This window comes from Polistes dominula, unplaced genomic scaffold, assembly GCF_049000335.1.
Source record: "Polistes dominula isolate Pdom_NZ unplaced genomic scaffold, Pdom_raw_medaka contig_20, whole genome shotgun sequence".
NCBI lineage: Eukaryota > Metazoa > Arthropoda > Insecta > Hymenoptera > Vespidae > Polistes > Polistes dominula.
Window position 1 is genome coordinate 4,503,881 of NW_028301147.1, and position 12,544 is coordinate 4,516,424.

Here is a 12,544-nt window from a genome sequence, read left to right on the forward strand (position 1 = left end):
AGATTTGACGTTTGAACTTGTGATAAAGATTCTAATCGGTCTGTCATTTTTAAAATGAAAACTGCCACGTCAACAAACTTCTATGATCTCGATGGCCTTCTCATCGATACGCTTGCTTTATTTATTTACTATTCAAACAGATATTGTTGTAGTATAATATATGTAAATGTGTTCACTAAATTAGATATTAAGAAAACCAAGAAAGTTCGTGTGGTTTTTAATCAACACGGCACGTACTTTCTTGGTTATCTAATATTATTATTACATAGAATTTTTTTTTATCTTTTTATTATTATTATTATTATTATTTAATTTTGTTTTTGTTCTATATATAATGAATAAAAAAAAGAAAGAAAGAACTAAAAGTAAAAACTAGCGAGTTTCGCTTTCCCTGATGATTACCCACCACGCAATGAATTTTAACGTTTAAGTGCGGTTTTCCGGTTGTTTGAGAGAGTCGAAAAATAAAAACAACTGGATATACGAGGGGGATGAGGAGAAGAATAAAATAAAAACACAGTACGTAATTAGAATTATTAAGTTACTTTTCCTATAGGCGATGTTCGATATTTAATTAGGCGATCTTGATAATCCGAGATATCAAGTTGATCGTCAAAAGATTACAACGATTTGATGATCGATAGACAACATCGATCGTTCCTTGTTTCTTCCTCATTTGATTTTCTTCCTAGTTACCATAATTTTTTCTTATTTACATTTAAATTCTCTCAGGATATCCTGGATCGAGGTCATTCGAAAAACCATAATTATCAATATGTTGCAATCGCGTATGTACATTATATCAAGGAGGGATATCAAACACACTTAGCAACTATTTACTTACTATCGCTACAGAATATTTCTTTTTTTTTTTTGTATAAAAAAAAAAAAAAATAGGAAAAAGAAAAAGAAAAAAAATCACGTCGAATAAACCAATCCAAGACGGAAGGTGCAAGATTTTGTTGTAACGTCGAAGAAAATTACACCAGCAAGGACAACTGGTTCTTGCATAAAAGACATATGGTACAATCCTATATTTATCGAGATTAGAACCTTCTGAATTTTTCAACAACATGCGAACAGTCCAATCTAGTTTCTAATTCTTTTAAACGAATGAGAGAAACAAATAATTGAACAAAAAAAAATTATTAAAGAAGGAAACTTAATTATTATCGTTGAATTCGTTCTGCGTAGATAGAATATTTGTGAAAATCTTGTATGAAAAATAATTCATACGTATAATAATATACATATAACCAAAAAAATAAGAATTCGATTAATGATTAAATGCCAATATTAATCATCGATGATCTCTAAACAGATACTATACATAAATATACATTTATGTGAATATTTAATGCAACTCTGCAATAAGCCGAAGCTAATCAAAGCTGTGATTATGCTAACTGATCGGCGATGAAATTTACTTGATTTATCATTTGTCTTCAATACCAATCCTACTTGTTAAATGTTAACTCTATCTATCTATCTGTTTCAAACTATCTATTAATTGAAATAATGACGAATATATATTTCATAAATGATCATAAATAAATCTTTTGATAAGATACAAAATTCGTCGTTCTTTTTTTCGTTCGTTGGCATCGATACTCTTGGCTTCGTATCTAGTGATTTTCGATAGAAGTAAATACACATACATGCATGTTTTATACATACATTCACTGTCAGTGTGCACATGTGTACCAACAGGAAAGAGTAATGTTCGGTGACCCTTTAAACACGGCAAAAGGTAACGTAGCCAGAGCAAAGCCATTGGCTCCAGTGCCAATGTTGGCTAATGTAAGTCAAATTCAAATATCCCCAAGTAACAAATTAAAAATAAATAATAAATTGAATATTTTATACCATTAATAACATATAGAAAACGATTTCCAATCAACCCTTTCTCGAAATAATATTTTTCAAATAAACTTCAACTTACATTTGCGGCTATATGGTTGCTACAAATGATACCGTATATTGCTTTGGAATAAATCTTGAAAAATTTGTTAATATATAATTCAAATAGAAACGAAAATAATAGAGGATGATTTAAAAAATAAATTGCTATTTTTTCGAGTAAGAGTAATAAAATTACTTGTTTAAAAACTCAATTATAATCTGAAAAGAACGCCTAAAAAATTGTATTAATTAATTTTGGAAATCGTCTACAAATTATTAGCCCAACTAAAAACTTTGAATCAGTTTTGTATTCATAATAGAAAATTCTTATATATATTATATTAATTCATAATTTGTTGGTTTGTTATTCTTACTTTTGCATTTTTCAGGATCCTCATCAGAATTATCCGTACAGTCGTCAGCTTTGTCGCAAACCCAAGTCGGAGGTATACATCTGCCGTTCGCACAGCGAAATTGTATTAATGGACAAGCCGGTTTACCTGTTGGCGAGAAATGACAAAAATATCAGAACCAGTCTTTCTATCTTCTTATCTCTCTCTCATGGGAATATTTACTATAATATCTTCGTTGCTAGATATTCCCTCCTCCGGTTTACGACGTTTATGTACTTATAGTATACGATCGATGTATATATATGTATATGAATACGTAGATAGTTATATATGCATTCTCTCTATTGCTCATACACGTTGATGATATACCACTTAGTGTAACAAAGTTGGTCTTTCAACATATCCGAAATAAATTTGGCAATTATTTCTTAATTGATTCTCGCTATTTAATGTTATCAAAGTGATCAACAACAATATATATATGAAAGTATAAATACTGGCTGAACTAAAAGTGTTTCTGGAAACAAATTATTATTAAAAATGAATAATCTACTATTTTTATTTTTTAAATCAACTAATGTAAGTAAGACATTTTAGTTCACATTAAAATTCAATATCCAATATTCTTTAATTTATATTAGAAAGGTATATCATATACATATGTTCAATGCGTTAATTTTTAAATTTTCTATCTTTAATAGCTCTCGATTGTAGGTAATTTTTATTTTGAAAAAAAAAAGAAATAAATGAAAAGAGGCATCCATTTAAATATTGAAGAGAAAATTGAAAATCAATAGGTATTTATAAAATTTTATGTTCAATCTCTTGCATTCTAGCTACCCATATTTTGAAATTTTAAGTGCTACTTTCAACCCTGTAATACATCATTTTAAAGGTAATAAAAATTCACGTCATTCATTCGTGTCTACATATATATACACACATATACATATAATATTTAAAAAATGTAATATTTTAATTAGATATGAAAAAGATAAAATTTGTAGAGAATTAATTTATTCATATAACTAATGTATGATTTAATAGTAATTACCTCTATCTAATGTATCTTCTATTACACCTATCTAACATAAGAGAGAAGAAACCTTAACTCGAGCATGAAAAACGATTATTGTTGAAATATTAAGAACATGTGATATAGCAAGGACGTCATTAATATTTCAAGCAAAAAGAGAATTAATGAACGAGCCACACGATTAATGTCGTCTTTCGTATCCGTCGAAGTTTCATCAAAGATACACGATCTTGTCTCAAAGTAACTTGCTTTTTCCTTTCCATATTTTTTACTCTTTCTTGATTCGCCAAAACTTCGAGAAGCTTTCGAGAACATAATCAAATTATTATCCAGCACGAGGAAGCTCTATAACTTTATAACATCGTGTTCTATTAAAAATTTAATACTCTAAGATAGTCAGTGAACCTACTTTTTCAGTTATTATTTTTATATTTTGTTCATTATCAATATTTTCCTATATACATATATTATTAGATTATTAAATGCATCGTAAGTTTCTTAAAGTTGTCTAATAAAATAGAAAAACATGAGACATGATAAAAAACAAGAACCCTTATCGGGCGTTAATCACCTTTCACATAACAACGGTACTTTGGCGGTGCAGTCGTCTGTCACGTAAAAAGTGACAAACGAAATATGTATATGCATTAGGGTGGGTCAAAAAAATGACTTATTTTTTTTTCAAGTGCCACGGAAAAATGGGTTGCTAGACACTTTAAAACAATTCTCACCAAATATGAGCTCTTAATTTTAATAGGAAGATCCTCCGCATCGCAGTTTTTTATTTTTATTTTTTTCAGTCTAATAGATTAAAATTCATAGCTCATTATTTATTGATTGTACAGAAAAATGTTCTAGACGAATTTTGTAGGAAATTTAATGCTCTACAAAAAAGGTATCTTATATTTTTTCCGTAAACCTCACTATTTGAATGATATTGAAGATTTAAATTTGATGATTCTTAGACAAATTTCATTTTTGTTTATGAATTTTATAACTCGACAATAAATGACTATTAAAAAGTGCACAATACAAATTTTTGTAGGAAATTAACTGCTCTATAAAAATGGTGTCTTATGTTTTGGCAATTAAATTAAGCGTTCAAAAGATATTCAGAGACAAAAATCAGTACACATGAAAGTTTGATTTTCTTAAATTCGTTCAATTTCCTACAAGAATTTGTATTGCGCATTTTATAATAGTCATTTATTGTCGAGTTATAAAATTCATAAACAAAAATGAAATTTGTCTTAAAATAATTAAACTTAAATCTTCAATATCATTCAAATGGTGAGGTTTACGGAAAAAATATAAGATACCTTTTTTGTAGAGCATTAAATTTCCTACAAAATTCGTCTAGAACATTTTTCTGTACAATCAATAAATAATGAGGTATGAATTTTAATCTATTGGACTGAAAAAAAAACTGCGATGCGGAGGATCTTCCTATTAAAATTAAGAGCTTATATTTGGTGAGAATTGTTTTAAGGTGTCTAGCAACCCATTTTTCCGTGGCACTTGAAAAAAAAAATAAGTCATTTTTTTGACCCACCCTAATATGCATATAAACCGAAATCAGCAATAACCTAATGAGAATCGTGTGAAAAAAGCTGACGACCGATAAGGGTTAAAAAATAATATGTAGTTCATCTTACTAGAAAGTAAAGTACATAACTTTGCATACTTTATATCGAATCTCAGTAAATCAATAAATATAATATAGATACTATCTCTGTTAACATTTATGTATGTATATATATATATATATAAATTCGCGAAAGAGTGGACCCAAAAGTTTGTAGTTAAATTCTTTTAGAATCAATTACGTTAATTTCTCTTTTTTTTTTTGTAATATCGAAAGAGAATAACTACATTTTGTAAAATTACTTAAAAACTTGTAAATCAATTATCTCGTCTAATTGATAATTAGCAGATAATTGTTGATGTGTAATAGAAGACAAAAAGATGTGTTAACTATCGCATAATTATAGTTTCGAATTTAAATAAATTCTCGTTTTTTAGTTCATTTCTGAGAAAATTCTTATATCTTCAAGTAATCATATTATTGAATGTAATTCAAAAAAAGAAACATGAAATATCTGTCAATGTCAACGACTAAGGTTTTTACTTTTTTTATTTCCATTTTTTTTTCGAAAATACTTTTGTGAAAATGTAAAATTTCCACATTGAAGGTAAAACGGACGTGTACGTATACTTTTTCATTTTATTATAGTTCTATAACGTCAAGCTTAATCCTTTAAAACCAACCCAATTTTTGTTCACAACTACAACAGAATTGTATAATGTAAAAATATATATATGTGTATAATTTTTATATCTAACATTCATGCTATATGAGGATGACCGAATTTATTAAGTCATGCTATATAGAAACAGTTTTATAAAAATGTTGTGCTATAAAAGAGCCGTTGCAATTTGTAGACCATCCTTTAAGAATATTGTGTTACACAAGAAGAGGTTGAGTATACTAGTGTAATTACACTTTAAACTAATTTTAAGTATAAATTATATTTAAATAAAGATAGAGAAAAATATTTTTAAAAATTCGAGACATTATATTGAAATAAAAATCAAATTGATGTCATTATGTCGACAAAATGAATGAAAAAATAAAAAAATACATTGACAAACGATTTTAAAAATGATTTTTCTTTTATTAAAGAAAGTAAATGAGTGTATAATTGATTTGCAACAATATTATTCATTTACAAGATCGTAGAATTTTAATAATAACGTGCTAATGTAATATGCAAATTTGTTAATATTCTAAATAAATTACACGACTTTCTTGATCACCGTCACATGTCTAAATGTGTTACTTCGCAAGACATTGCATTATAAAGGGTTAAATATCAATTAAATTGTTTTGATCGTTAGTAATCGTCTAGCTATTGTTTTGTCTATACTATTTGTGTTTATATGTTTATTTTCTCTCTTGCCTTCAACTCTCCTCCTCTTTTCCTTCTTGCCCTGTTGTCACTCTTAATTTAAATTGTTTATCATTAAAGAGAGAGAGAGAGAGAGAGAGAGAGAGAGAGAAAGGCAGAGAGAAACTATACGCAGTAAATATAATCAATATATTTAATTTGGTAATCAAATAAAATGCTAAATAAATATAAAATCTCGTTGAAATACGATACATTTTAAAGAATGATTATTATACGTGTATGATTTGATTTAAAAAAATATTGTATTCTCATGTAATATAATATTTGATGAACAATTAATAAAAAATCGAAATGATTGGAACACCGATTGAAGAAAGTTTGTTTTGCGTTTTATCGAATTACTGAATTATGTCAGTAACGTAATTTATTTATTTCTAAATATGCGTAGAAATGTAAGATAATCTCTTGTTTATAAAACAGTTCCTGCTTTGATTCGACACGAATACTTCCCGATATAACGATTAAACTTTGATCATAGTTCACGATAGATCGATTAATCGGGAAAAAAATCATGCGTATGCACTTTCGAATCACGAGCAACGTTCTTCGTCTTATCTGACTTCCGTAACGTGAATTCAACAAATCTTGCAAAAAATAGTTGACCTACAAAAAAAATCTTATAGAAAAAGAAAACTTAAACGAATAAAATTAAAAATGTTGTATAAACACGACTTATATATATCGAAAATATTGGAAAATAGATAGTAATATTTTACGTACGATTTTAAAACGATCATTTACAAAAAGTATACTAATCGATAAATTTAGAATTCTTTGAATCGTCTCGTAATATTATATAAATTTCTTTTTTTTCTAAAAGATTGATCGATCCATTGCAGATAATTTGAAATTCATTGGAAATGACAATAAAAAGGAATAAAAATGTGGAGTTTGACAAATATCGAAAAATTTAACGAATTTTAGATAAACACGAGATTATGAGTTTTTAATTTGTTTATCATGAGATTTGTTTTATGCGAACTACTCTCACATATTTATGATATGATTAATTATGCTTTGAAGCTCGATTATGTAAGATTAAAACAAAACTAATAAAATAAATTCGTTAGTAATCGGATGAACAAAACAATTATAATGATCAATATTTACATTTCACAAAATAATATTTATTATTATATAAACATGAATAAGCGTATGTGTAAAATTTAGAATAATTATATATTCAATTAATACATTTAAATTATATTACCAAAATGATAATATCAAACAACCGTAATATATGTTTATCAAAATTTGTCAAGCTAATAAAAAAGAAATTTAATTTTCCTAAGATGATATTTAGCTCTATTAACGTAAAAAAAGAAAGAGAGGAAGAGAGAGAGAGAGAGAGAGAGAGAGAGAAAGAGAAAGAGAGAAAGAGATAGGAAAGAAAATCAAATGGAAAAAAACATCAACAAATAGTTCAAAGATTATTTTACGTGCGCAATATCTAAACGAACGTAAGAAATTTAAATGGCTGATAACTGATTATTCTCAAGGATGATTCTTGTCTACTTACATTTGCATTTGAAAAAAAAGAATAATATTTGCTAAGGAGCAATATTTTAAATAATAAAAATATGCATAAACCTATCACATCACATACAATATATATAAATATGTATGTATATATTGTATATGTATAATAAACTTATTTATATTTGTATAAAATGTTGAATTATTAAACGAGCAGTCTTAGTTCACATTTTCGTAAAAGGTCAAGAACATTTCTCTTAACTAATACATACTAATACACATATATATATATATATATATATATATATATATATAGAGAGAGAGAGAGAGAGAGATGTATATAGGTATATAGACTATAAAAACGAGTGATTGAGCCAATTCTTGTCTCTTCGACTTAACACCTGACGCGTTCTATGTCAAGAAGTACCGCAGAAAAGCGAGGTGGTTACGCAAAGAAGCGCCGTGCTCATTCGTAGGGTCATATATGCAAGTACCTATACACATTTATATATGGGCATGTATATATATATATATACAAGCTAGACCGGGTGGTGTGACACGAAATCGACGATTGCGTGTCGTACACGTTCAAAGACAATCGCCTTTTAATCCGTCTAATGCGCACGCGCGTGTACGCACACGGAAAGGCACGCACGGTAAAGCAGCTACATCTTTCTCTCTCTCTCTTTTTCTCTCTCATGAATCTTTCCTTTCTCTTCTATATTTTATTCAAATAAATTAAAAGGAAAAAATATTGAAATGATATTGACTGAAATATGTTCCAAAACATTGACATTCTCATATTTCGTTCAATCAAATACAATCTCGTATTGGTTCACGTAAAGTAAAAAGAAAAAAAAGGGAAAGCTCTGGTTGAACTAACTGGTGGTGAGGTTTATCAAAAATATAAAGGAGGGTAGTAAGAAATGTTGAAACGAAATAAGATGAATAATAAGGAAATACTTACTGTCCGTAGAAAAAGCATCTGTCAAAGTGAGAGCAATGAATATCGTAAGCAGGTGTAGCGGCGGGAACAGGAAAAGCAGACGACAACCTCGCTCCATAACAGCCCTCTTTTGTCGGCGGCTTACTCGTGTCCTGTCGTCGGCTCTCTCTCTCAGCCAATACACCTTCGGCAAAGTCACCACCACTAGAACACCAGATCACCACCAGAGCACCACCACCACCACCACTACCACCACCACCACTACTATATAGACGGCGCGAAGAAAAGTCAGCAAGCAAGCGGTCGCGTTCCGGCCGTTTCTCTTTCTTCCTCTCTTTCTTTCTTTCTTTCTTTCTCTCTTTCTCTCTTTCTTCTTCTCCTCTTACTTCTTCGTTTCTCTTCGCGAGACGTCGTCTGCGGCACGCACGCTTACTTTTCCCACCCGGCAACCTCGCCGGGGAATCGATCAAGAGAAAGAGCAGCAGCAGTAGCAGCAGCAGTAGTAGCAGTACCAGTAGCAGTAGCAGTAGCAGTAGCAACAACTATCACGACGAGCACGAGAAGAATGATAGTAGTAATAACGATGATAGGGAAAACCGCATTCGAATTTTGGGTTATTCGTTCTATACAAAGACAAATTGCAAAAGGGAATGAAAGAGAATGAGAGAGAGGAGATTTTATTATTATTATTAGATTAATATATGTAAATATATGTTAGAAGGAACATAACATTTAATTTATAGAAAAAAGGAATGAGAGAAATAATAAATTATAAATATGTTTATATCTGTCAAATCAACTAGGGGTACCACTAGTTCGTCCTTTTCAAAGATACGAGTCACGCGGTAGGGAAGAAACAGTAGCAATAATAATTTCCAATGATGATCCTCGCATGAAACCCTCTCTTTAATTCGTTTCACCGGCTCTCTCTCACTCTCTCTTTTTCTCTGTCTAAACGTTCGAGTGATACGAACAACGTTCGTGCGATTACAGTGGAGAAAAAAATGTATACTCTGAGGTGGTCGTAAGACTGGCTCTAATAGTGGCCCGCCCCGTAAGTACAAGCTCCTGCTTCCGTGCCTCTCTTCACGAAGGCGCGTCTTGTCTGTTTGCTGCTTTACTTCCTCTCCTTTCTGTCTAACTCCCTCTGTCCCTCTCTCTCCCACTCCATCCTTCTATCCCTTTTTCTCTCGTGCTTACTATTACCTTCTCTTTCTAGTCCTCAACAATTCATGCGCATAGTAGTGTGCATACACTATCTTTCTCTCCCTTCAGTTCTATCTTTATTTCTCTCTCTTATGAACGAGCTAAAATTCCTTCTCTTTTCATCCTTGGCATAGCCCGGCAAATGATGACGATGACGGCAAGAGCACCGATTCTGACGCATCAACATCGCGCCATCTGCGCGCGCAGTTCATTCTTCTCTATCTCCTTTTTCTCTTTCTCTCTTTCTCCCTCCCACTATTTTCTACACTCTAGCGGTATTCTCGATATTTTTTTCTCTCTTGCTCTCTCTGCGATTCTCATTGACTTTCTTTATCTCACTTTCTACGCACCCTTTTCTTATTCTTTCTATCCCTCGTTGAAATCTCTATCACAAATCGAAATTTATAACCTATTGTCGATCGGTAAAACTAATTTTTCTTTAAGAATTCGTTGTAAATTAAATTTTGCAAAATATTGTATTATTAATATATCGACAATATGTTTGCTGAAAATTCCAAACCCGGATAGATCAACTCGATTCCACGAAATTTTCAATTAATTTTTTCTGTTTCAAAGTAACATTAAATATCCTCTGCGTTATAATGAACTTGACCGCTTTTCTTATTAGTTTTATCAAAAAAAAATTTATTAATTTCGAAGGAATGAAATCTTTGTCTATTTTTATTATTTATAAAAATATCGACGTGAAACACCTATAAAACGTGGTGACGACGTGTTTATTCTATTTTTTCCGACGAATTGTCGCGCCATTCAGTAATTGCATTTCTTATAAAAACGTTCTTTCATTGGTCCAATCTAATCATCTGATTGATTCAACCTATGAAAAGTTTATACGTAATATTTGCATAAAATAATTATTACATCGAACAATAATATAAAAAACTAAATAATGTTATGTTTTGTAATAGATAAAAAGTTTTCTAAATAATTAATAAAATTTCAATTTTTATGACAAATCAAATTTAAAGATGTAAAATTTATATTAAATATAAATAATAATATATATCACGTGACAAATATAAATACTCGATAGAACGAATCAAATAAAGCAGTTTACGCGGTATAACCTATTTCGTACAAAATGTTTATGAGCAATTGTGTATGTAGAGTATATTTAAAGTATTTATTCATCAGCAAAATTTAAATATAATATTTAAAATAAGGAAATGTCGTGATTTGCTTGAAAAAATTGCTGCATTTGAATTTTTCTTTGACATGAGTGGCATAGAAGTAAAATATAAGTTCGTACAAGAAATTGATTGCAAACAAGGTGCAGTAAGGTCAGTTCGTTTCAGTGGTATGTACATATTATTTATATTATTAATAGTTTTATCAAAATATATATATATATATATAATGATTTTTAAAAATTTTTCATATAAACTAACCTAAAAACAATTTACAGTTGATGGAGAATATTGTGTGACGTGTGGATCAGATAGGAAAATAAAGTTATGGAATCCTTACAAGGCTACAACATTAAAAGTCTATGGTGGACATGGAGACGAAGTTATGGATGCTTGTGCATCTTGCGATAGCAGTCAGATAGTATCTTGCGGTTTAGATAAATCTTTGATTTTATGGGATGTAAGTACTGGAACTCCTACTCGACGTTTAAGAGGACATGCAGGTCCTGTAACAACTGTGAGGTAGAATAAAATATTTTCTTACTCTTTGTATGTAAATATTATCACTATGTATAAATAAGGACTTTTATTATGATGTTAGATATAATGAAGAATCAACAATGGTTGTTTCTGGATCTCGAGACAATACCGTTATGTGTTGGGATGTAAGGTCTAAATCGATAGATCCTGTACAATGTTTGAATGATGCCAAAGATTCAATTTCTAGCGTTAGAACTTCTGATCATGAAATTTTATCTGCTTCATTTGATGGAAAGATAAGAAGATATGATATTCGTGTTGGTCAAATGTATTCGGATTACATGAAAGGTATTTGATATATTGAGTATTACAAAATTACTTCTATATGTAATGTATAAATATAAAAAAACAAATTTTTTTTTAGACGCAGTGACATGTGCTAGTTTTACAAGGGACGGACAGTGTATTGTTGTTAGTTGTGCAAACGATGTAGTACGTTTAATTGATAAAGATACCGGAGAATTACTTGGGAAATTTATTGGACATACGGCTAAAGATTTGTGTTTAGAATCAAGTGTAAATGCTCAAGATACCCAGATTCTTTCTGGTTCCGAAGATGGTAAATTATGGGTATGGGATTTGGCAACACAGGAAGTTGTCGCTAAACTTTCTGGATACAGGCCGTCAAAATATCCTACCTTATCTATAAACGTTCATCCAACGAAGAACTGTTTTTTGGCTGCGAATGGTTACAGCATATTAATGTGGAGTGCAGAATCTACTACTAAAGTTGATTAAGATATAAGTAAATAAAATTGATATATAATGTATGAATTATTTTTATTTATTTTTAATATTTTGTATATACAAGAACAAAATAATTCATTGACAATTTACTTATTCTTACTTTTTGTTTGTTATCCTTTAAGTGCTTATCACTCCAAATTTTATAACGGTTCACATCAATCATGAATGGTTAATTTTCTAAAATTTTTTATCTTATATAAAATTCCTCATAAAATTTTTTA

At 29.7% G+C, this 12,544-nt stretch overlaps 2 protein-coding genes across 11 annotated transcripts in view; one reads left to right on the top strand and one right to left on the bottom strand.

Annotated features, from left to right (window-relative positions):
- LOC107074100 (low-density lipoprotein receptor) overlaps positions 1–9,827 on the bottom strand; it is a 30,683-nt gene extending 20,856 nt beyond the window's left edge. For 2 of the 10 annotated variants that reach the window (XM_089177401.1, XM_015335163.2), the window contains exons 1-2: positions 8,704–9,753; positions 2,277–2,402 (exon numbers count right to left, since the gene is read on the bottom strand). In XM_089177401.1, coding sequence (XP_089033527.1) covers positions 2,277–2,402; positions 8,704–8,800 — 223 coding nt within the window. In that variant the 5' untranslated portion in view covers positions 8,801–9,753. Of the gene's footprint in view, positions 1–2,276; positions 2,403–8,703 lie in introns of all 10 variants that reach the window. The other 8 variants (XM_089177399.1, XM_089177398.1, XM_089177400.1 and 5 more) reach the window with 8 other exon arrangements.
- Positions 9,828–10,813: 986 nt separating this feature from the next.
- On the top strand, positions 10,814–12,412 carry LOC107074101 (WD repeat domain-containing protein 83). Its single transcript, XM_015335169.2, has 4 exons — positions 10,814–11,206; positions 11,315–11,558; positions 11,638–11,864; positions 11,941–12,412. The coding sequence occupies exons 1-4, from the start codon at positions 11,125–11,127 to the stop codon at positions 12,312–12,314; spliced, it is 927 nt and encodes a 308-aa protein (XP_015190655.1). The 5' UTR covers positions 10,814–11,124; the 3' UTR covers positions 12,315–12,412.
- The last annotated feature ends 132 nt before the right edge of the window (positions 12,413–12,544 follow it).

Coding starts and splice junctions, on each gene's coding strand:
- LOC107074101 (XM_015335169.2), top strand. CDS start 11,125: ATGAGTGGCATAGAAGTAAAATATAAGTTCGTACAAGAAATTGATTGC. Junction 11,559..11,637: donor GGTCCTGTAACAACTGTGAG/GTAGAATAAAAT, acceptor TTATGATGTTAG/ATATAATGAAGAATCAACAA. Junction 11,865..11,940: donor GTATTCGGATTACATGAAAG/GTATTTGATATA, acceptor ATTTTTTTTTAG/ACGCAGTGACATGTGCTAGT.